The sequence below is a fragment of the Chelonia mydas genome, chromosome 15 (assembly GCF_015237465.2).
Source record: "Chelonia mydas isolate rCheMyd1 chromosome 15, rCheMyd1.pri.v2, whole genome shotgun sequence".
In the NCBI taxonomy this organism is placed as follows: domain Eukaryota; kingdom Metazoa; phylum Chordata; order Testudines; family Cheloniidae; genus Chelonia; species Chelonia mydas.
The window spans coordinates 8912289-8936566 of record NC_057856.1 but is presented as its reverse complement, the minus strand read 5'-3'; the positions used below and the strand labels follow the sequence as shown (position 1 = coordinate 8936566).

General features: G+C 49.9%; 1 protein-coding gene across 3 annotated transcripts in view; it reads left to right on the top strand.

Moving 5' to 3' along the window:
* The window catches only part of KSR2 (kinase suppressor of ras 2), a 295477-nt gene that overhangs the window by 174467 nt on the left and 96732 nt on the right, over positions 1-24278 (top strand). For all 3 annotated transcript variants that reach the window (XM_043529547.1, XM_043529546.1, XM_027834074.3), the window contains 4 exons: positions 1532-1650; positions 11938-12106; positions 20812-20853; positions 22458-22524. In XM_043529547.1, the coding sequence (XP_043385482.1) occupies positions 1532-1650; positions 11938-12106; positions 20812-20853; positions 22458-22524 (397 nt within the window). The remainder of the gene's footprint in view (positions 1-1531; positions 1651-11937; positions 12107-20811; positions 20854-22457; positions 22525-24278) is intronic.

Genomic DNA, 24278 nt, shown 5'->3' with positions numbered 1-24278 from the left:
GGCAGTAACCGAGAGCAGGGAAAAGCAGGTGACTGTGCTCATGTGGACTGCAGGCATGAGAACTCCAGCATCACAGCCAAGCACTGTCCTGGGAGATATTAGACCCTGCGGGGGGACGCATGTCAAAGTAGCATCATAGCACGTGTGAGGAGCCCTTCCCAGCGGAAGAGCTCTGGGTTGCTGCTCAATAATTCATCATCAAATCCAGCCTTGGGAAAACTACACCCAAGGGTCACGTGGAAGTAGGGAAGGGCTGTTCTGCTCCCTGTGGGAAAGGGGAGAAGCTTCTAAACATGGAGGCTGTGGGGGTCATAGTAAAGATAGGGTGGGGAGGAGCATACAGGTGTTGGGTACGATTGGCGAAAAGGGGTCGGAGACTGTCCTGAAACGGGAGTGAGGTCCCCACGCTAGGGCTCATCGGAGCAAGGGCCCAATTACCTGCTCAGTTAAGACATGAGGATGGGATCCTGGAAACATGGGTGGTGGCAGGGCAGACGTTTGTATCAGGATGAAGCTCAAGACAGGGGCCTGGAAGATAGCCAGAGCCTAGGTCATTTGTCTGCCTTGGCCACCCCTAGTCAAGCAATGGGAGAGGGTGGAGTGAGTCCTCCTTCCACAAGGGCTAGTGCTCACAGCAAGAAAGCAAAAGAGTTTTTTTTAGCAGTCAGAGAATAAACACTTCAGCTCCCCCTGACCCAGGGGCGGGGGGTGTGTGTGGAGCGTGACCTTCCCAGGCAAGGCAGCATGGGCCCATGAGAGGATGAGTAGAGGTTGAGTTTAACTCCTCCTTCCCTGCGGCTTCGAGAGTGCCCCTGCTACATGCAGCAGCAAGGCCCCGTTGTCTCCCTGCTGCAGGGCAGGAGTTATTCGACTGAAACGTGTGGAAACCTGACGTATCGCAGAGACTCACACCGCAGACGGGAAAGAGGGTGCAGAATTGCTAGTGGCGTGTGTGGTTTACAAATATTTACTCCTCTCTGGGTCAGGAGATGGTTCACATAAGCCACCTTCCGCACTGATGAAATTAGCCATGTGGTCAAAATAAACCATCTTGTTCCTCCTTGAGATGGGAGCTGCCTTCTTACAGGATGAAATTCACCCTGGGCACTACTTAAGTCCCACTTGAGCCCTTCGGCGTTGAGTCCGATTGGATCCTGAGTGTGTTCTGATTGGCTGAGGCAGTGGGTGGGAAGGAGTGTAGATACAATCTGGCTTCAGCTGGCGCATTGTGTTCCAAATGTCCCAGGTCATTATGGTCCCAAGGCGGGGCAATTGACAGTTTCAGGTGGATGGTTAAGCGGAATAGTGAAGAGGTTACTTTGGGGTTTAGCTCCAGTATTTTTAGAAATTCAAGAAGCAGAAACTGGATTGTCTTCAAGTGCAGGGCTCCTATGGAGAGCGACCTGTACTCAGACCTGAAGTGCTGTTTTAAAGCTTTGATCTCTCTCTCTCTCTCTCTCTCTCTCTCTCTCTCTCTCTGTCTCTCTCCCTTTTTTTAAAATTCCTTCCCCCATCTCCCTTCTTGATCCAGCAAGATTAGTCCGGACAGAATCTGTGCCGTGTGACATCAACAATCCTTTACGAAAGCCCCCCAGGTATTCCGACCTGCACGTCAGCCAGACCCTTCCCAAAACCAACAAAATCAGCAAGGTGAGGCATACCCTCCTCCTCCCAGTGGGCTGTGCAGTCCTCAGAGCCCTTCTCCATGTTGGTACATTGTGACTTATGCACAGGAACAAATGCAAATGCGAATCCCAGGCAATGAGCGAGACGTCAATGGCTTCAAGACACGCGGGGACATGGGTGGGGTTCCTTACTCCCTGCCTCCCCTCTCCAAAAGGACCAGCAAGTAGTCGTAGTGCCTGGTGTTTATGGTATGAGAGTCATGGTCCGAGGTGAAACTAAGCCGGTACAGCGTACCAGTAAGAAAGTGGCTGCAGGTACGGACCGGTACATAGACAACGTTAAAGTGCTGTCGTGGCAGTGCTTTAAGCACTGTACTGGCAGGGCCGCTGATGGGGAGGGCAAAAGGGGCAGCTGCCCCTGGAATGGCGATTGAAAAGGGCCCGGGGCTCCCAGCAGTGGCTGGAGCCCCAGGCCCTTTTTAAATTGCCGCTGGAGCCTTGGGCAGCGCGGGCCGGGCAGCGCTGAAGGACTGGTTGGGGGAGTCTGGCCCCAGTCCCGCCCGCGGGCCCAGAGCCACCCCCCCACCTTGCCCAGGAGCCCAGCCGCCCTGCGTTCTGATAAGTCCTTTAGGTTACTTTCACTCCTGGTCATGGTTACTGTAATCTGTTGGAATATTGCAGTTGGGGAAGTAGGAAGCAGGCACAGACAAGCTATTGAGAGACCATAGTCCTGCTTCTGTGCTAGTGACCTTAAATGCTGAATGGTGGCTGAGAAATACGGTCTCCAAGCAAGCTGCTTGTCAGAGTTTTCCAAGAGGCATGGGCAGCTGTTTAAGTGCAGTCATAAACTGGCCATTAAAAGTTGCCAAGTGTGTAATCCTAGTGGGTCGGAGCGTGTGAAGTTATACAAGAACGGTTCGGCTCTTCACAGTAGGGCAGTACTCCTTAGACAGAGTAGAATTTGGCCTATGCAATTCACTCCAGAGTACATCCAAGCAAGCCCCCGCCTTGAATTCTAGTGGATGCCAGGGGTGCAAGTGAGAGCAGAATTTGGCCCCAAATCTTTGGACTCTCACTCCTTATTGCTGTTACTTAATTGGCCACTCTCTTGACTGGACCCAACTGTCATGTGCTGGGCCCCTTTGGGAAGGAAAACTGGTCTAGTGGTGGAAGCCCAGGACTTTGGGAGTCATGTGACCTGTGTTTCTATTCCTTGTTCTATCACTAACTCACAGTGTGACCTTGGGCAAGTTACTTAACCTCTCTCTGCCTTGGTTTTCCCATCCATAACATAGGAATGCTACTGATTTCCTACCTCCAAGGAGGGTTGTGAAGCTTAATTCATTTGGGTAGAAGGCTCCATAAAATTCAGTGTGCTGTTACTGTTTGGCTCCTTTTTAGTTCTGGGGCAAGAATTTCTTGACCTATTTTCCACAGTAAAAGCAGTGACTCCCTCTGTCCTTCTCCCTTACGGTATATCAGTCAGTCCTCCTTCCATCAAAGTCTGTGGGAATGTTGCAGGTGGCCGTTGTCTGCCTGGAAGCATCACAAGTTAGTAGGTGTTAATCCTGATGGGAAATGTTGGTGTGCTTTGCTGACTGAGGGCCTGTTTACACGTTGAGCTATTGGGGAGGAGCTGTTTCTGAATAACTCCATAGCTGAACACCCTCCTTCTGGAACAAGTGTCCACACGAAGTTGTTCTGGGACAGCTGGAACTCAGGCAAGTGGTGCATTGCCTTACCTGGGTATAAGGGAGGTGGGAGGAGCTGTCTAGAGAAATGAAGAACCTAGTGTATGGATTGTGCAGTCCTCATGGAGGAACCTTTGGAACAGCCAAGCATGAGATTTCCCCTCGCCATCAGAAATACCCAGGAAAAGCTCTGACTATTACAGAGCACCCAATAGCACCACTTCCCAGGTGTGATTCTTCTGGAAGGAATGCGCGCACGATTGCTCCAGCACCAGGAGAGTGTTTGGAAGGGCAAGGGCATGTGACTAGTTTTAGGACCCAGTGGGTAGGTGCAGAGCTATTCTGCTGATTCACCTTGGCAGTTAGACCAGATGAGTCTCTGCAGCTCCACAACAGGGGTAGAAAGGACTGAGCATCTCCACGAGAAGAGAGAGCCAGAGGGAGGGACAGGATATCTGGCTTTTATAAATGCTTAAGTTTGCAAGTGCAGCCCTGCCTTAGGGCTCCAGTACTTTAGTTAAAATTGAAGGCAAATGCCAGGAAGTCTGTGTCTTCATGGGGGGGGGAGTGTGTTCTTAACTGGAGTTAGCTAAGCTAACACTTTAGGTCCAGTTTTCTTTTTGTTAACTCAGCCAGATAACTCAAATGAAAACTGCAGACTTCCTTGTCTTCCCTAGGATTTACCTGGTGTTAGCTTACCCATTTAAAGTGTCTATCATGCCAGCACCTCAGGGCACATTGGAAATAACACAAACATGAAATAGAACAAAATCAAAAACAGACAATAACACTTTCACAGTAATTAGGTCAATTGCTTTTTGGGGGCAACTGCATCAAATTACCGGCCTGAGTAACAGTTCGGATTTTCATGGCAGTACTCAGCTGCAATATTCTGCTCTCCTTTTAGGTCGTCTCTTCCACTGATATAGGAGTAAGAGGTCTTTATTTTTCAGAAGAGCGCGATATTAAGATCAGTCAGCGTGAGATGAATTTTGCCTCGTGTACCAGCTTGTGCCCACTGTTAAGAGCCGATGTAAAGAGCTGCACAATGGAAGCAATTTGTAGTGTAAAACAAACGTGTAGTGTATTGGTCCTATAAAGCCCAGAAACTATGCTAGACGTTCTTGAGCACCCTCTACAGCACCTTGAAGTCTTTAAACCATAATATGAGGGCTTCAATAGCTCAGACATAGGTGAGAGGTTTATCGCAGGAGTGGGTGGGTGAGATTCTGGGGCCTGCATTGCGCAGGAGGTCAGACTAGATGATCATAATGGTCCCTTCTGACCTTAATATCTATGATAAGAACACACCTTTTTCTCCTAGCAGAGAAAAGGCAGTGACCTGGTGAGTGTGAGAACTCCAGCCAGGCATGAAGCCACGGTCATAAACTTGCCTACCCCAGCCCTGATGGGCTGCACTTACCTACCAAAGAATATGTCATATGCACTCGCTTCTACATCTTCCTCTCTCCTGTCAGTGCTCCCACCCCTCTCCTCTGCCCCCAGTGGATTCCTTCATCTTCTGGCCTCTCCTCCGTAGCTTCAAGAGTCAGCCTGCCCTCTTAAGGATGGGCTCTTGTAGGTTGTGCTGTGAGTGCCACAGCATGAGGCTGACCTGCGTGGAGGTGAGGAGCTGCTGCTTATTCCTCGTGGCGAATGTTACCTTATGACAGGCCTCTGGAACACAGTGAGTCCTCGGGAGCATAGTGTGAAAGAAGCACCAGCGAGCCACCTGTTGAGTACAGCCATGATACATACTGATCACAGCCTGCAAAGATCTCTGTAGGGCACCAAGGCTGCCTACCACACTTCATGCAGTAGTAATCGTGTGTACTTACAGATCACCCAGACAGGAATGAGTTAAATCCTACAACACTCCCATGTGGTATGTAAGTATCACCTCTTCCATTTTTCAGAGAGCAAAATGGGTGTTGGGGCACAGGGGTTACGTTTACAAAGGCTGGTTCACGGGAGGCGCTTGGGTTCTGGGGTGTCTCATCTGAGATACTGTGGGCCTGACTTTCAGAAGAGCTGGGCACCTGCAACTCCCAGTGACTTCAGCTGGAGCTTGGGCTGTGCAGCGCTTTGCAAAACAGGCTTAAGGAGTCTGACGCTGCACATGTGAAGGTCGGGAACCCTTCTGCAAATGTGAGGCTAAGTGACTTGCCCAAGAGGAGTGCACGGCATCGCCAGGAGTGGAGACCAGGAGTCCTGAATCCCTGAGATCTTGCTCCCTTAGAACATGAAAGAATAGTAAATATGGCAGGCGACCAGCTTGGCTTAATGGTGAAATCGGTGAAATCCTAGCGGATCTTAAACATAAAAAAGAAGCTTACAAGAAGTGGAAGGTTGGACATATGACCAGGGATGAGTATAAAAATATTGCTCGGGCATGTAGGAATGAAATCAGGAGGGCCAAATCGCACCTGGAGCTGCAGCTAGCAAGAGATGTCAAGAGTAACAAGAAGGGTTTCTTCAGGTATGTTGGCAACAAGAAGAAAGCCAAGGAAAGTGTGGGCCCCTTACTGAATGAGGGAGGCAACCTAGTGACAGAGGATGTGGAAAAAGCTAATGTGCTCAATGCTTTTTTTGCCTCTGTCTTCACTAACAAGGACAGCTCCCAGACTGCTGCGCTGGGCATCACAACATGGGGAGTAGATGGCCAGCCCTCTGTGGAGAAAGAGGTGGTTAGGGACTATTTAGAAAAGCTGGACGTGCACAAGTCTATGGGGCCGGACGACTTGCATCCGAGAGTGCTAAAGGAATTGGCGGATGTGATTGCAGAGCCATTGGCCATTATCTTTGAAAACTCGTGGTGAACGGGGGAAGTCCCAGATGACTGGAAAAAGGCTAATGTAGTGCCAATCTTTAAAAAAGGGAAGAAGGAGGATCCTGGGAACTACAGGCCAGTCAGCCTCACCTCAGTCCCCGGAAAAATCATGGAGCAGGTCCTCAAGGAATCAATCCTGAAGCACTTAGAGGAGAGGAAAGTGATCAGGAACAGTCAGCATGGATTCACCAAGGGTAGGTCATGCCTGACTAATCTAATAGCCTTCTATGATGAGATTACTGATTCTGTGGATGAAGGGAAAGCAGTGGATGTATTGTTTCTTGACTTTAGCAAAGCTTTTGACACGGTCTCCCACAGTATTCTTGTCAGCAAGTTAAGGAAGTATGGGCTGGATGAATGCACTATAAGGTGGGTAGAAAGTTGGCTAGATTGTCAGGCTCAACGGGTAGTGATCAATGGCTCCATGTCTAGTTGGCAGCCGGTGTCAAGTGGAGTGCCCCAGGGGTCGGTCCTGGGGCCGGTTTTGTTTAATATCTTCATAAATGATCTGGAGGATGGTGTGGATTGCACTCTCAGCAAATTTGCGGATGATACTAAACTGGGAGGAGTGGTAGATACGCTGGAGGGCAGGGATAGGATACAGAGGCACCTAGACAAATTGGAGGATTGGGCCAAAAGAAACCTGATGCGGTTCAATAAGGATAAGTGCAGGGTCCTGCACTTAGGACGGAAGAACCCAATGCACAGCTACAGACTAGGGACCGAATGGCTAGGCAGCAGTTCTGCGGAAAAGGACCTAGGGGTTACAGTGGACGAGAAGCTGGATATGAGTCAGCAGTGTGCCCTTGTTGCCAAGAAGGCCAATGGCATTTTGGGATGTATAAGTAGGGGCATAGCGAGCAGATCGAGGGACGTGATCGTTCCCCTCTATTCGACATTGGTGAGGCCTCATCTGGAGTACTGTGTCCAGTTTTGGGCCCCACACTACAAGAAGGACGTGGATAAATTGGAGAGAGTCCAGCGAAGGGCAACAAAAATGATTAGGGGTCTGGAACACATGACTTATGAGGAGAGGCTGAGGGAACTGGGCTTGTTTAGTCTGCGGAAGAGAAGAATGAGGGGGGATTTGATAGCTGCTTTCAACTACCTGAGAGGTGGTTCCAGAGAGGATGGTTCTAGACTATTCTCAGTGGTAGAAGAGGACAGGACAAGGAGTAATGGTCTCAAGTTGCAGTGGGGGAGGTTTAGGTTGGATATTAGGAAAACTTTTTTCACTAGGAGGGTGGTGAAGCACTGGAATGGGTTACCTAGGGAGGTGGTGGAATCTCCTTTCTTAGAAGTTTTTAAGGTCAGGCTTGACAAAGCCCTAGCTGGGATGATTTAGTTGGTGTTGGTCCTGCTTTGAGCAGGGGGTTGGACTAGATGACCTCCTGAGGTCCCTTCCAATCCTGATATTCTATGATTCTATGAAATGGATGAAGCATTGGGAAAGGATGAGCCAGTCTTGACCATGGATGTCTTACCTTTATTATAGCTCCCTCCTCGCCACCCTGCATTTCCTGCTACGGCTGTCACTTCCCCATGAAAGGGAAGAGGGAAAGTGAGCTCTCCTGGACTATTCAGTTGGGAGTTGAGCTTTGGTAAAGAGTCTTCCATCTGAGGATCTCAATCAGTAACAGAGCTTCCCAACAAGTGGCTTAACTACCATTAGCCTCTAGGGAACTAGGGCCTAGAGATCCGTGACTTGCTCAAGACCATGGAATGAGTCAGAGTTGGACCTACAACCTAGATTCCCTAATGCGCTGCGGTAACTAGTAGGCTACACTGGCTGTATAATCTGATTATTCACAATGATCTTATGCGGCTTTAAAGGAGAGGCTCCAAATCCTGCCTCTTTGATCTGAAGAATAAACTTTTTGAGGTCAGGGCCAGATCCTGCTCCCCTCTAGGTCAGCAGCAAAACTGCCACGAGTAGTCCTCACATTCTGCAACTCTCCTGGCTGGTTTCTTAGGGGCCCTGCACCTTCCTGTTTGGGTTGCTTGGTGGCATTCCCTCTGGATGCCAACGAGGATCATTCCCCCATCTGCCATGGAAACATGGTTACTTTGGAGTGTGTGCGTGGTGGGGAGAGAGGGGGGAGGTCTGGCAGACTTTCCTCTTTGCAACAGCACCTTCCAGTTTGCTCAGTGGTCTGTTCAGCCATCTGCTGGGGCAAAACTTCGCAGATGGCTCTTTGGGTTTCCAGGCACGTCTGCTTCTCCAAAACACCAAGAGACTGATCTATATTTCAGCGAATCTGGTAGAAACTGAATAGAAACCTGTTTAGGGGGATGTAAACCAATGAATCATAAAGAGCTGCGCTAATTGAAGAAGCAGGCCCAGGCCCTATACAATAAGCAGGGATGCTACGACCACCTCTCTAATGAGGTCAGTAGCTACGCTGCAGAGCAGACACTGCAAACACAGAATGTATCGGGCTCTTTCTTTTAAGCGCTTTTCCCCTACGGTTGCTCTGTGTTTTGTATTTCTTAGGAAAGATACAGACTTTTTTACAGTCTCTGGTCCAAATTTTGCTCTATTACCCTGGTGTAAACCTGGAGTATGAAATCAAAGTTTCATTGGCCTCAAGTGTTACTCCAGATTTATACCGGTGTAACTGAAAGCAGCATTTGGCTCACTGCCTTTCCACCCTCCCTGTCAGAGCTGCTGTATATGAACGCCAGTAAGATGGGGCTGAGATTAGCTGGAACATAGAGTATCTAACACTGCACCTGCTGGGTTTTCAGTGTGTTTGCCATCAGGGGAAAGGCAGTGTTTGTCAATGTATTTTCTTGAACGGCTTAAAAATAAAATGGAATCTGTGCTTTCGAAATAGCTTGTGTCCTACCAGTTCTGCTTGTAACTTTCCAGAGGCAACAAATCTAACCTGAATTTCTGTGCTCTCCAGGTTGTCTAAAACTTTAGTAAAAAAATATTAAAAAATAAAACCTACAGAAGCACAACAACTTGATCATGTTCCTGCAGGGTCCATGGAAGCCGATAAGGTCAGACCTAACCATGCATCTGGCTGGTTCTTTCTCCTGCTCTGTGATAGAGCTCAGATTTATTCTGGATTAAATTTGCCAGAGCCTGTTGAGTCCAGCTCTGTCTAACAGGGAACGTAGGAGCTCCAACAAGTGATGGGTAGGCAGCATATGGCTTTTCATTCATTCTGAATGGCAAATTTCAAAATCGGGCTGGCTGGCTGTGCCCATACCCAGAAGTTTAAAAGCCAGATTTTCAGAGATGCTGAGCACCTTTGCAAATAGGCCAATAGGGGGTCTTCAGCTCATCTAGACCCCCCCTTTCCTCCACCACTCTGCTGTTCCAGGGACTGTTGGATACTGGATGATTCTCTCTGGGATGCATCCTCTAAACCTGCGGCTCTTGGAAAATTTCAAATGGTAAAATTACCTGATTTTGTTTGTTTAGGGTGCAAATGATTTTTGTGGGTCCCCAAGAGACCGCAAACCCATGTGGGGGCTTACAAGTAAAAACAGCTACAGAGTCCTTTCAGTGAATCATGTCATTTTGGGCCTATCATACTTTATCTTAACAGAGGTCATCATGGGAAGCAGGGTGGGCAGAGGGTGAGGCGTTGAACTGGGCCTCAGGTGACCGGGGTTCTCTTCCTGGCTCTGCTGCTAGCCTGCTAGGTGACCTGGTGCAAACTACTTCACCTCTTTTTGTGCCTCAGTTTCCCCATCTGTAAAATGGGTATAATGATGCCCATCATGTAAAGCACTTTCAAAGCTATGGATGAATCGTTATATATGTATTTTACTTTGCCTCTGCCACTCATAAAATCACATCAGCCATAGCCAGTGTGTAAAATTAAAGAGAGTATTTCCTATTAGGCCAACTAATATCTTCTATTTTGACACCTACTTCTATTAAAAAATAGTCCCCCAATCTCCTATTGACTTACCACCCCACTTCAGCCCAGCCTCCTGCACCAGGTAACGGTGGTAATGCTTCTTTTCAATATGAATGTGGTTGTAAGCCCTGTGGGGTAGGGACCGCCTCTTTTATGTCTGTAAAGCTCCTTAGCACCAATGGTGCTATATAAATAAGAGCACAAATCTCCATTTCTACTTGCTCCCAGAGCTGACTTGGAAAAAACCAAACTGCTTTGCCAGCATCATCTCTCATGACGAGGTGCTGTAAGTAAAACATAGCACTGTGTTCCCTGAAATATCACGTTCATGTAGGCTTGTTTGAGCCCCTTTTGGTGACCTGCTTGTGGCTCTGGCCAAGATTTTCAGAGTGACCAATGATTCTGAGTTCAGCTTGAGACAGCTTCGAGGGGCCTGATGTTCAGAGAGCGGGGCTCCACATTTTCCGAAAATCAGGCCCTTTTAAGATGCTGGAGTTGGACAACAAAATCACTAGCAGTTCCGAGAATCTTGGCCTCTACTTTTCCTTTGCGCAGGTCAGGAGGAATGTGGGCATGGCCAGTGTAGAGAGTCTAATTATTTCAAGGCAGGTCATACCATGTTCCCAGTTGCATAGATGTCAATATTATGGAATGTCTGGTGTCTTTCCTGTTACTAACCCATGTTGGTTTGGATGTGGAGGTGGGGCTGAGGGTGGGGGAAGACCTTAATTTCTTATTTTAGATCATGCTGATTTCAAACCTGTCCTGCTGGTTGCGAATTTTAATGCAGTCTGGTTTTAAATCATTTTAAACCAGATTTGTCCACTGTCAGATGGCGAGTTGGCGATCACATTTATGCTGTCTTTCCAGACTGTTTCCAGGCAGATTCTCCTCCACTCAGCACACCAGCATGCCATTGATTGCAGTCAGCCATTCCTTCCTCCTGGTCGGCCTGCGCCATTGGGAGCAAGCAGTGCTCTATAGAGGGCACTCTCTGTGCCGAGACAGGGAGCATGGCTGGCTGAGGCGCACTCTCTCCTGCGGAGCCAAGTTAAGAATGAGCCGCGTGTAATAAAACACCTTTGCTTGGCTCACCCTGAAGTTGTGTCTCTTGCCTCCCGAGGAAATCCATCAGGAGTGAGATTAACTGGCATAAGTGGGCAATGAGGAGAACAGGATGGAGTTTTGTCTTGGGAACCCTGACCAGTGCTTGCAAACTTAGGCGCCTACATCGCCGACCCAGCGGTTTCATTTCCAGGCACGCCAAGTGTCCATAATGGCGGCTGAAGACAGTAGATGCTGCCTGGGGCCCAGCACCCCCGAACATCCAGCCAATATGTTGGTGCCTGACTTCCCACCATGGCCTTCCCAAGTGACTAGTGATTTTGGAGGTGTTCCTCTTTGGGTGCCCAGCTTTACCACGGCCCTGACTCCCAGAGGGTGATGCCTCAGCAACATCACTAGCCATTTTGGAAAACGCTGGCTCTGCATCTGAAGGCACTGGAAGCTGCCGGTCCTCAGCACCTCTGAGAATCAGGCCCCTCCGTCTGAAACGTTGGCCTGGACAGAATGATAAAAGTGGTGAAACAGGCCCCGTTTTACCTTGTCGGGGCTCCCTGCTGTGCCGCAAAGAGGAGCGCCCAGCTGTTGGGGTGAGCACAGCGCTCGTGCCTCGCTCTATAAAGTCGCTGGGACTTGGGGCCGGATGGAGTGGCAGAGCCGGTACAGGACAGACTGGGTGGCAGTGTTTGCTGCAGCCCCATGCTGCTCCTGCTCTGAAAGCCCCAACCAAACAGCGACTTGGAAACTGCTCTGGTGACGGAGCGTGGTGAAGTCGGTCTATCTGCACCGCTCTCATAGGCTTGTGTTTGTTTTTCCTTCTTCCTCTTCCCCTGCCCTCCTTGTTCCTGCAGGACCATATTCCGGTGCCCTATCAGCCAGATTCCAGCAGCAACCCCTCCTCAACGACATCCTCCACCCCCTCCTCGCCGGCCCCACCGTTACCGCCCAGCGCGACGCCGCCATCTCCCCTCCACCCCTCCCCGCAGTGCACGCGGCAGCAGAAGCAGTTCAACTTGCCAGGTACCTCACTGCGTGCAGGCCCCCCCCATCCCCCCCCACAGGCGGCACCGTGAGGGGCTTGGAATAAATTGCTCTGTAACAAAGGCAGTTCTCAGTCAGTCACAGGGAACTTGCTGAGTCCCTCGTCCATGGGGGAGTCCATTCCCAGGGTTTGGCAGGGATCTTGCCTGAATACATCCTCAGGGCAGGGAGCCAAGCTTCTGCCCTATTACCGTTATGGAATGCTGGGTCCACTTCTGGGGTGCAAACAGGATGTTGAAAAACTTGTAAAGGGTTCAGAAAAGAGCTTCAAGACTGATTCAAGGTCTGGAAAATTTGCCTGATAGGGAGTGATTGACAAAGCTCCATCTATTTGTCCAAGAGAAGGTTAAAGAGGTGACTTGATCTTCATCTACAAGGGGAAGAGATGTCCGAGAGCAGAGGGCTCTGTAATCTAGCAAAAAACATAACTAGATCCAATGGCTGGAAGTGGAAGCTAGACAAATCCAGGCTAGAAATAAGAGGAGGGTGGGGGGAATTTACAGTGAGAGTAATTCACCACTGGAACAACTGATCAAGGGACATGAGGGCTTCTCCATTGCTTCCAGTTTTTAAATCCAGTCTGGGTGTCTTTCTAGAAAAGATGCTTTCGCTCAGCTGGTAGTCATGGGCTTTGAGGCAGGAGTGACTGGGAGAGGTCCTCTGGCCTGTGTAACGTAGGAGGTCAGACTAGATAATCTCAGCAGTCCTTTCTGGCCTTAAAACCTGACTCATCTTGTCCAAGTGCAATGCCCGCTCCTGGGTTTCTTTGAAATTCGCTGGCCCTGCAGTCGGTGGCTTTGCAGGCACTCCGCTCTGGTGAACGGCTCCCGAGGGAAGGGTGACACCCTCAGCTGAACGCCATGATTTGCAGAGCGTGGTCAGAGGGAATACTGGCTTTCTCAACCAGCCTCTCCTCTGCCCCATAGAAGGATGGGGGTTGAATGGGGGTGGGGATTAGCGGTATCCTCCCCAAACCAGCTTCCCCCATTTGATATGCCAATGTGATGACACGGCTGATCTTTAATAACACGATGGCTCCTTCCCTTTCTTTTGCACGTGAGCAGTGTTGACACGTCCGTTGCCATCATTAGAGTCCAGAGCTAGTTAAAATGGACAGAGACAGTTCCCCCTTTCTGAGCTATTGCTCTAGGCTGTATTGGTTCCATTCCATTCATGTTCTGAAGCTCGACTTCACAGCCATAAGGGTGAGGTATGTCCTAAATGAAAGTCTGGGTTCTGGTGCACAAGCTGGCTGCCTCCTGAAAAGGGCAAATCACTGAATCCCCACTGACTGGCCCATTTCAACCTTCGAGAGAAGCACCACGTCTAGGAGCAGGAATTCACTCCCGGCCCATTCATTCTCTTGGCAGGCAGTCCACTCTTCATGGCCCCGGCAGTACTCGCCCATTCTGGTGATGCTGCCAATTAGTGCCCGTTTGTTCCTGGTAGTTCCTGTGTCATAGAAACCCATTAACCAGGATCAACACCCATTTTCTTGCGGAAGACCTCTAAACAGCCACCCGCCGGTCACCACTTTCACCTACTGTCAGCCAGGGCTGGAATCAGACCAGTGGCCCAGCAGTGTGGCCAATGGCTTCTGAGCCACACTGGTGATTTTATTTTGTGGCATGGGTTCTCAGCTTGAGGGTCACCATCAGGCCATGAGGGGTCATACCCGTCCTCATTACCTTTATGGGAGCAAGGTAACATGGAGTCCCAGGAGGGAAACAATTGGCTACAGTTGTCCTAAAGAAACCAGATCTTACACCTTTCTGCTTGGCTACGTTTGATCCTGTCCCTCATCTCCTTGAATCGCCTGGAAAGGCTGAGAGATGGGGTGAGGGGGATTGAGATGAGAATGAGTAATGCTCACCAGAGAGGTACCAGACTTTGCCAAATGGGGGAGCTTGCCAGCAGCAGCTGGGGTCTCCCGTCCCTAAGCTTTCTGAGCTGCCTCCTTTGCAGACAGTCTGTAGCCTTGCCGGAAATTCACATGAAATTGTCATTCCATTAGAAAGTCAGAATGGACAATTTAGGGCAACAATGAAGCTATGGGAAGTGCTGCAAGGAAGCACTTGAAGCATTGAAGGCCTTGTTGAGAGTTGCTTGGGAAGGAACAGCTAGTGCTTAGGACAATGTGCGGTATTGGGTGGCGTGTTTTTTTTTTTTTATCTAGTAACTGCACAGTGCACTCTCTGTAAGATATTTCCCTGATCTAAAACAGGTAAGTCAACGCTTCTGAGCTACATACAGGCCCATTAGCAGCTCCTCTTTCACCACAAGTCATTGGGAAGTTTGTTCAACATTTAAAAAAAATGCACATATGGGACGTTTAATGAGTAAGTGAACGAAGTCTCCTAACTCTCCCGTGTGATAGATGCAGTACGTCCCGCTTATCCCTATTGCACAAATGGCGAAACTCGGGCAGGGATGCTGAGCAACCAGCTGGGGTCACATCACAAACCACTGGCAGAACTGTGATTTTGCTCAAGCCCCAGCTCAATCTTGACCACACAGCGTCCTGAAAGCAACCAACCAAAGCCACTGGCCAAGGCCAGGTACAAGACGCGTAAACAGCGACTTCTGGTTGAGGAAATCCAGAGCAGTGCAGAGGCTCTGGTTCACGTCTTGGCTGCACGATAATAGGCAGAACATACACAACGAGTCCTATCTCTAGACGCTGCTTAATGACTTAAGTCCACGCTGTGGGATCCAGCACCAGGCAGGGGCTGTGCAAGGTTTCTTCATGCAGTGGCACCGTGCATCACAGTACAGGTTTGCAACAGTCCTGGCTGTGCCATTCCTTGGCCTCCCATGAGCAGAGGCAGCTGTTTGGGCTGACCTGGCCTGTGGCTTTATGCTTTGGACAAAGGCTCCTTTGGGGGTAGGATAAATGCAGACTCTTGCATCATGTTGAGTCCTGCGCCGCCCTTAATTAAATCCTAATGCATGGGAGGAGGCGGGCAGGGGCAAGCTTTGAAATGTCCCTCCTGGCTCAGTGCTGGCCACTAAGAAACCACCAACGGTTCCCTGCCGTTTAGAACTGCCATTGCAGTCGCCGGGGTGCATTTGCCGTGGCACAGTGGCTAGGATGTTGGGCAGGGTTCTACTCCCAGCTCTGCCACTGACTTGCTGTGTCAACGTGGGTGAGTCATTGGGCTTCCGTGCCTTAGTTTCCCCATCTGTAACATAGGAATAATGATACTGACTCCACCTTTGTGAAGTACTTTGAGGTCTGTGGATGCAAAGCAGCAGATACATGCTATTTGGTATTATTACATTCGGCAATTAATTTCAAAGGTAACTGCTAGCAACTGTAGTGACTGAGAGGATTTAAAAGCACCTACGTGTTGTAGTTTGAATCAGGAATTTAGTGGGAATTTACCAACGTGCCCTGTGCCCCAACTCGGATGTGCCTGGTTCTCAGGAGAGGTTTTGTGGAGTGGGCATAGGATATTCCAAAGCGATACAACTCGGGCTAATGAAGGAGCCCCGATGGCCTGGGTACCCCACTCACTCATCTCATTGTCTCCTCTCCTTCCTCCCGAGTCAGCTTGCTCACCCTACCTGGCTTCCCAGTGGGACTGTCTAAGCGGACCCAGTGTCCAAGAGGAGCATGGGAGGTTGAGGTTTCATTAACGATCCCATTTTTAGCTTCTGCTCTTCTCCACTGACAGCTCCTTCTCCCCACCGGAGCCCAGAGGGACTAAGATCCTCAAAGCGCTGCCCAGAACAGACTCTGCTGCAGCCTTGATCTGCGGTATTATCGAGGCAAAGCTCTTCTCGTTCTCTGACAAGTGTGGGACAGGATAATTTTGCACTGGCATTGTCCCCTCCTCCTGGGAGATGTGAGAGCCCCGTCCACACTGTCTGCCTGAGGGAGAGATTTCCACACCTGTGTTTTCAATTGTATTTGTTTTTAATGATGATGAATTTTGTTTAAAGTGGAAATATATGTATCAAATCAGTGCCAGCAGCTTCGTGTTGGAGGCATGTGGCCGTTCGAGCCATCCGCTGCAGGGGTGGCACAGATGCCCGTAACGTGAGTCGTCTCCACGGAACCAGGCGCGTTCATTCCAATGAGTTAATTAGACAAATTGGCATTTACACGGAGTAAACTCTGGATCGCCGGTCGCCAAGGCAGTCCATCCTCGCTTCCCCGGCAAGGAGCAGAGAGACCAAGTCAGGAAAGATCAAACTCCCGAAGCTGTTACCTGCGTGGCAACTCAGAGCGAGGGATGCTTTCTTAACACGTTTCGTTAGCAGCCTCGCGCTGAGTGAAACGACACCGAGCAGCGCTCGGGATGCTTTTTCATCTCTCTGCTAGGGCTAGACCCGAGCGGTGCGTCCCGCTGCTGTCGAGATGCTAGTCTCAAGAATTTCAGCTTTCTTCAGAAGCTTTATACAGGGTTAGAAATGTAGCTATTTCTCCCCGGGAATCCAAGAGGTGTCCACTTTGATCTCAGCTCAGGGGAGAGTCGTTCCTGTCACACTGTAAACTGTGGTCTCAGGAGTTAATCAGGAGATGCTGAGCCAGATCCTTAGCTGGTGTAAATCAGCATAGCTGTATTGGCTTCAGTTGAATGCTGCGGATTTACACCAACTGTGCATCTGGCCCCATGGGTCAAATTCAGCTGAGGGTTAATGGGTTCAGCTGGAGCAGAGCTAGGTACAGCTCCACCGTGGCTTAAGTCGCTGTCCCTTGCGGTCTCTAAAGAGTCCACGGTGCTCTTCACAATAACACAGGGGTCCGTTCTGATGTCTTGGCCAAACTCCTCTGTATATTTATATTTGGGTTCCCTGAGTATCCCCCATTGCTTTAATGGAATCCAATGTTCTTCACTGCCGCCCCGTAGCTATTGCGTAAAGCTGCATCAGCGATTCCAGAGGTAACTGCGTTTTGGTGGTGGAAGAAGTGACGCTTCTGCCATATGGACTTGATTCAACTGTGCTGCACCCCACAGACCCTGTGGAAACAGCTTGGTGTGGGGCTGGGATTTGTGCCCGGGAGAAGGCAGGTGATTCTGCTGCAGTTCTGCAATGCAGAAGCAGCTTTAAGTTTCAGCCCAGGCTCCCAAGAAGCCTCGATGTGCCCCATCAGTGCAGCTCCCAGGTGCTCTGCTCCAGCTTAGTGTCTGGACAGTGCCAGGGGGCTTCGGGTGGGTGGTTGTGTGCGCTGCTGTGACACCCGTCCCATTCCCACAACCACAGCCAGATTTTCCATTGCCCGGGGACCTCAGTTTGGTTTCTGCCTCTGAAAAGCCTCCATTTTTCCCTGCCAGGTCAGCCATGTCCCAGTTCAGCCACTTGCACCATCCTGATATTGCACCTTAGCCTGGGTTTTCATGGCCCTGGCTAGCTACTGGGGAGCGGGTGGAGTGGGGGGGGGAACTTACTTTTGGAGTGGTGTTTTAATGTAAGTGCAGTGACTGAGGGCAAGTCTACACTACAAAATTAAGTCGACCTGAGTTACATCGACATACAGCCACCGCAGTAATTAAATCACTTTTACATGTCCACACTATGCTCCTTGTGTCGGCAGTGAGTGTCCTCACCAGGAGCACTTGCACCAATGTAGCTGTCCATGTGGGGCATTGTAGGTCGGCTTCTGAAAGGCAACAACGGTCGATATAAGCAATGTCGTGTCTACGCTGACACTGCGTCAACCCAACGACATCGACCTAAGCGCTGTGCCTCTTGCAGAGGTGGAGTTATTAAGTCGGCGCAGAGGGCGAGTTACGTCGGCAAGAGCGACATTTTAGTGTAGCTGCTTACAGAGTTAGGTCGACGTAAGCTGCCTTGTGTCAACCTAACTCTGTAGTGTAAACTAGGGCGGAGACAAGGCATTTTTAGTACATAATTGCATTTCTCAGCTGTTTCAGAGCACATGGCTCCAGCCTTCTGGCTTTCAACATCTACCTGAGATGTAAAAATCACAAGGAAAGGGGCCCTCTGTTCTGCATCCTTGGGTCATTGTCACATGAGGTGTGATCATCTCTACCCTCAAACCGGCAGTGTGAGGAGCAGTCCCATCTGCACTTTTTGGGTAGGATCAGGCCCTTTGTTTGTTTAGAAGCACTCCCCCATGGTCTGAATGGAAGGTATCTGCTTTTCGTGGAGCTGGAGCCAAGGCTGAGAGCACTGACTCCTGCATGAGTGGGGAAGAAGGTGCACCGTGGACTGTAGGAATCCCATGGAGTTGCACCTGTCCACTCTTGCCCTCTCAAAGAACTGAAGAGAAGACTTCAGTTTGTGAAGTATCAAATGCTTCCTTTCTCACCGTACAAAACACCAACCAACTGCCTTCCTTCTGATCGTCAAAGTGCCCCTCTGTGCTGGAGGAAAGAGGGCTGCCCTGGTCTTTGCCTGCGTGTTCAGTTACCTTTTTTCTGTGTTTTGTGTGCCTTGGAGCTGACGTGCAAAGTTTCGGTGCATAGATTCTGTTATATAGTGGCCATCACGTACTGCTGGGATGCTGTACCATACGCACACTGAACATCTATATTTAAACAAAATGGCTCCAAATGGGCTGGACAGTCTGCCACTTTGGGCAAATCCAGTAAAGTGGGCGAAGGCAGAGAGCCCCAGAAAGGAGGAGCTGGAGGGAGACAGGGACAGGAAAAAATTTCTGAGGTGAAATAATCTGCATAGAGAGGCTTGGTAGTGGGTCCTGCAGGCAGCCATCTGCTTACAGAGCGGCTTCTACAGTCTGAGGTGACTCAGAACTGAGAAGGTCCTTCCCAGGCCTGATCCAGTTGGGTACCTTGGGATGGAGAGCAAGGACAGCTTGCCCATCACACCCGTCCATAGGGGCAGAGTGAAAGGGGTGGGGGTGCTTGAGTATCTCAGATTTAGATTATGAAGACTGTCAGGAAGCCCCAGAACTGAATTCACCTGTGTCCCCCTAGAAGCTGTCTGGTTAGCTGCCACTTCCTTCCCTGTTGATCTAGAAAGACGTATGCAGTTGTATTGGTACCTGAGAGATGCCCCCTTCTCTGACTGCCACTGGGACAGCTGAGACCACCTGGGAGGCTGTTGACAACAATCCCGAGACTGATCACTTAAGGGATGAGGGCAAGGCATTTTCAGAGAAGTGTCTTTGGCGAGAATTCACCTCCCCCATGGTCCTGGTGGAGACTGAGGCCTCTAGGCTATGTCTAAACTGCAGTCAGAGGTGTAGACGTACCCAAGCTGGCTTTGATGTAGCTTGAAGAACAATAGGGGTGAAGCCAGTACATACCCAGGGTCCTGAACAGGGGGAGGCAAGCTTGTGTGTCTGCCCATGCTGCTGTGACTACTGCTGATGTTACTTGAGCTAGCTAGATCCAAGCCAGCTCGGATGTGTCTACACACACTGTAATCCCACCTCCCGACTCAGCATAGACAGACCGTAAGCTCATCTGTTTTCTCACATGGCCACCTGAGGGGCTTGTGTGGGAGTTGGGTATATGGGGTTGAGACTGGTTGGGCTGATTTTGATCAATGTGTCAGTGTAGCTGTACATGGGGAGGGGGTGCGCTATGGGGATGACTGTGGTGAACACATTTTTAGAAGTAGAGCCACTCGTTTCCTGGGCAGTGAGCTGTATCGGCCCAGCTACTGGGCTGCGATGGCACTGACCGGGAAGGGAGAGGACGGGCTGGCTGATCTCCAGTGGCTTGGTAAGAAGCAATAATATCAAAGGTCGTTCTGTTCCCCACACCTTTTAAGAGCCATCCTTGATTGTTAACTGCCCTCGAGTTACCAGCTGTACCTCTCTTGTGCAGTGTTCATTAGTTAATCGATTGCTTAATGGGTGCCTGGTGCCTTAGATGTGTAGTCTAGAAATTTCAAAGGAGTCCAAAGGACTTAAGTGCCCAAATCCCATTGGCTTTCAATTGGGTGGCCAAATCCCTCAGGTGGCTTTGGAAATCTCAGCAGCAAAGTGCTGCATAACTGCTAAGCTAAGTACTGAAGACTGTAGAATGGGGGAGTTGAATTTTGTTAGATAACATGGCTCCTAAACAGATCTATGTCACGTAAAGCAGCCAGATGCTGGCCTGGTGACCTAGTTGTGTCGTGGCTGTTGTTATTGACGTGCCGTCCACAGACTTGGCATTTGCACAAGGTACAAAGTACATAGTCCCTGCCCTGAGGAGCTTACAGTCTAAGGGCATGTCTGCACTTCAAGTTGGAGGTGTGAATTCCGCCTCGAGGAGACATACCCACACTAGCTCTGATCGAGTTAGCATGCTAAAAATAGAGTATAGCCGCAGGAGCATGAGTGACTGGAGGGGCTAGTCACCCGAGTTCGCACCTGTCTAAGATGCTAGGTGTGCATTTGGGGCAGCTACCCCCTACATTCTATTTTTAGCACGTTAGCTCAATTTAGAGCTAGCGCGGTTATGTCTCCTCAAGCTGAAATTTACATCTCCAGTTTGAAGTGTAGACCTACCCTAACTAACAGACACAAAGGAACTGGGGCGTGTTTGTGAGAGATTTAACTGACGGCAAGTCCATGCCCTGCGCTGCCATGTGGGACAGTGGGATCAGATGCCCAATTCTGATCTCTTCCTCCCCGGTCCAGCAGAGGCTGGATGCTCTGTGATGCAGGACATAGAGGTTTACAGATGCCACCCTTCCAATTGTGCTGTGTTGCCCTGACGTTGCTCACTTTTTTAACTTCTTTCTTTCTCCATTGCAAGCTTCCCACTACTACAAGTACAAACAGCAGTTCATTTTCCCAGGTAAGTCATTTCAAAGTGATCACAATCAATTGCTGTAACGTAATCAGCTGGGACTTAAAGGGTGGGGAGGGGTTTTGGGTGTGTTCCTTCTAGAAATGAATAATATGAGGATGATTTGACTAAATTATTGAGGGTGAAATTCATCCCCTGTGCAGAGGGTCTGCTTAAGTCTCTCAGAATATGGGGGTGTGGGGGTGAATGGCACCTGTGCCTTGTGCTGGCTTTCTGCACAGGGGTGAGTTTCACCCTGCAGCGAATAAATTCACCCAAGAGTTTGCAGTGTTTTTCAAGTGGGCCTGTCTCTTCTGAGGCAGTCCTCAGGGCTAGGGTTTTCTGTGGGGAGGAGAAATGTAGTATTAGATGAGGAAAAGGAACTGGCGGGAAGCCCTGTTTGGAGGGTTTTCCCCTGCCCTGATTGAGGGCAGGTGGCAGGAGGTTTGGGAAGCCGTGAGGGTAAGAAACAGGTAGTTGTTTGAAGGGTAAATCCATCCCTAGGCAGGTTTGTTTTTTGTGACTGTCAGCTGAGCTATTGAGCCTAGAGAAGAACATCGATGTGACGTTCAGCACACATGGCTGTAAGCCATGGCGTGGGAGGGAGGGGCGGGTCAGCTGCAGGATGCAAGGAGAAGGCTCCCAAGGGCAAGAAGTAGCTGTGGAAGCATCTGCTTCCTCTGGCTGTGACCGTGAAGGGTGAACTTCACATTAAACCAAGGCAGCCAGTGCCAGCCAGAGAAGCTCCTCATTGGCCTTGTTTACCGACTACAAGGTCCAGAGGAATTAGTAGAGTCTCTCACGGTCTTTTGTCCATCCTCCAGGGGGGTCTCCCTACCAGTCTAACACCAACTGCCTCTGTCAAACCCAGAAGTGGCCTGATTCTCCACTGCTTTGTTCCTTGTGGCATCACAGGTGCTTGTGCAAGGAAGTGCAAAGTGCTGAGGGATGTGGAGCACCCTGACGTGGTAGCTTTTTATCCCTGCTTTGCCCAGATGTCTGTGGCTCCAGCAGGTGCAGTGCTGTGGGAAAGTGGGCCTATAGGCAGCGCTCAGTGGGAGCCAGGATGTGGCCACTTCATCTCATAGTTTCTCTTTTGTGACAACTTCTCTTCCCTTTCTCCTCCCCAGCCATCCTTCTCTGCTTTCCCCGCCCTCTCCAGGGCCCTTCCCCTGCCTTCACCTGACTCATTTTGAAACAGGACTTCCTTTTCTCCTTCTCCCTCTTCCCTGAATCCTGGTCTCCTGTCGCTGGCTGGGCCTTCCCCTGTCAGAGGCAGTTCTTCCTCCCGTTGGTTGGTTGACTGATTGGAGGTGCCACTGCTGAGGCAGTGCTGGTGTCAGCTTGGCCTTGGTTTGGGTGCAGCTCTGAGATGGGATAGAAGAGAGAAGTAGAGAGACTGGGCTTGATTCTCCTCTCCCTTATGCAGGTGTGATACCACCTCGGTGAGTGAGAAGAGATTGTGGGCCAGGGACTTGGGGAAACCCCAGGAAATAATGGTTGTCGCCCTGCCAACAAACTGCCTAACTTGGAAACTAAACTCAGGGCAGCTCTGCTCTACCTACAGCATGTCTCCCTCTCTGTTTTCACACTCTGCTCTCCTTTGTTTTCAGATGTTGTGCCTGAGACACCGACCCGAGCACCTCAAGTTATCCTTCACCCAGTGAATTCTAATCCAATGTAAGTGGGTCTCTTGCCTTGTCTTTTTACTTCCTCTTCACTTTGTGGTCTTCACTCCCTTGCACCCTTGCTTTTGGACACCTGCTAGGGATACAAGTCCGTTCACTGGTTGTGTGACTGACAGCTGCCTGCTTGCTTTGTGCAAAGGTCATTCATGGAAGCGGCAGACCTGTGCCAATGGATCCTCCTGTCCGACTAGGACCAGTATTGCAGGGGAATGGTCAGAATGATCACAGTGGGGACAGGAGCTCTGTCAGTTGCCTGTGGATTAACAGCACTAAGATGTGAAGATTGAGCTAAAGAGGCACATGGAGTATGCAGTCCCAGCCTCCCCTTCCATCCTGGCTCCCAGTCTCCTTGCCCGTCCAGTCCAGTCTCACCTTGTAATTTACTCCTGTCCCTCCCATGGTCTGGCTTTTGTTCCCTCTGCATTCGAATCAGGCAGCTTCCTCCACCACACTGCCTGGGGGCCGGCAGGGGGTTGCCTGCAATCTGTTCCAGTGCCCAGCCTGGAGCAGCAATTACAGGGAAAGTCGGGCTTCGCCCTGTAGCCCTGGGGTGGAGCGTGTTCAGTTGGTCTGTGGGGATGCGCAGTCTGGTCAGCACTGGGAGCTGTGAGAGACTTGAGCATGCTCAGTGAGGATGGGATCCTCAAAGATTTGAGGGGCTAAAAATCTAAGAAGTCTCTCCTGAGCATGTGCAAACTAACAGTTTTCCAAGGGCTTATAATTTGGCCAAATAGGGGTGTATTTTTGCAGAGATGGCAAAAGGCACATTCCTGACACAAAGGCCAGGCCAGCCTCCTGCCAGATTTCAAACTCCTATTTCAAAGCACAGGGACGCGAGAGCTGTTCAAAGAAAAGGGTGCAATTCTTTTTTCCCCTAGCCTCGTTCTCAGAAACGGCTATACCGTTTTGTCTGAAATTAAACAAACAAACTCTCCGAAGCAGATGCCTATCATGGAAAACTTCATAAGAATGGCATAGTGGGTCAGACCAAAGGTCCATCTAGCCCAGTATCCTGTCTTCCGACAGTGACTAATGCCAGGTGCTTCAGAGGGAATGAACAGAACGGGTAGTCATCAAGTGATCCACTTCAGCCACATGGTTAAAGTTTGGAAAAATTCTATGCAATTGAAAACAGGAAGCATTGGATAACCTTAATAAAAGCAGCACGCCCAGCTCCACCAATAATATTTGTTAAGATCCCTAAAGTTTGCATTAGGTGTCTAAACAGCTCCTGCAACTTGGTATATAATTGGCAGCTAGGAAAAGCTCTCCCCAGTGGCCTTTGTTTTTGCTTTTACTTGTGGCTGCTTTCCCTGTTTAGCTCAGTGTTCCCTAAGATCTTCCTGGCAAATCTGATCAGGGTTGCATTAGCAGTATCCAGCAGTGCTGTTAAATTTCAGGAGCTGTTGCCATTCCTTTTTATAAACTCCAGTTTTCGGGGATTATGTAACTCTGAAATTTAGCAGATAAGATCTCAGCCCAAACAGAAATTTAGTTTCTATCAGGATTGCCCACACTTTTCTGTTGCGGGGGGCTAAAGAATTGCTTCTGTGTCCAAGTGAGGCCATCTGAATGACCTAGGCAGAGCTGGTGGTGGCCTGGCAAATAATGCCAGGATGGTTATTTGATAGCCTGTGTCTGAGTCAAACTAGAGGTTAAAGTCCACTTTGCAACTCAAGCCAATGCAGGAGAGAGATGGAGATCTTACACCCAAATTCCCCTTGCTTCCTTCAAGCCTATTTAGAC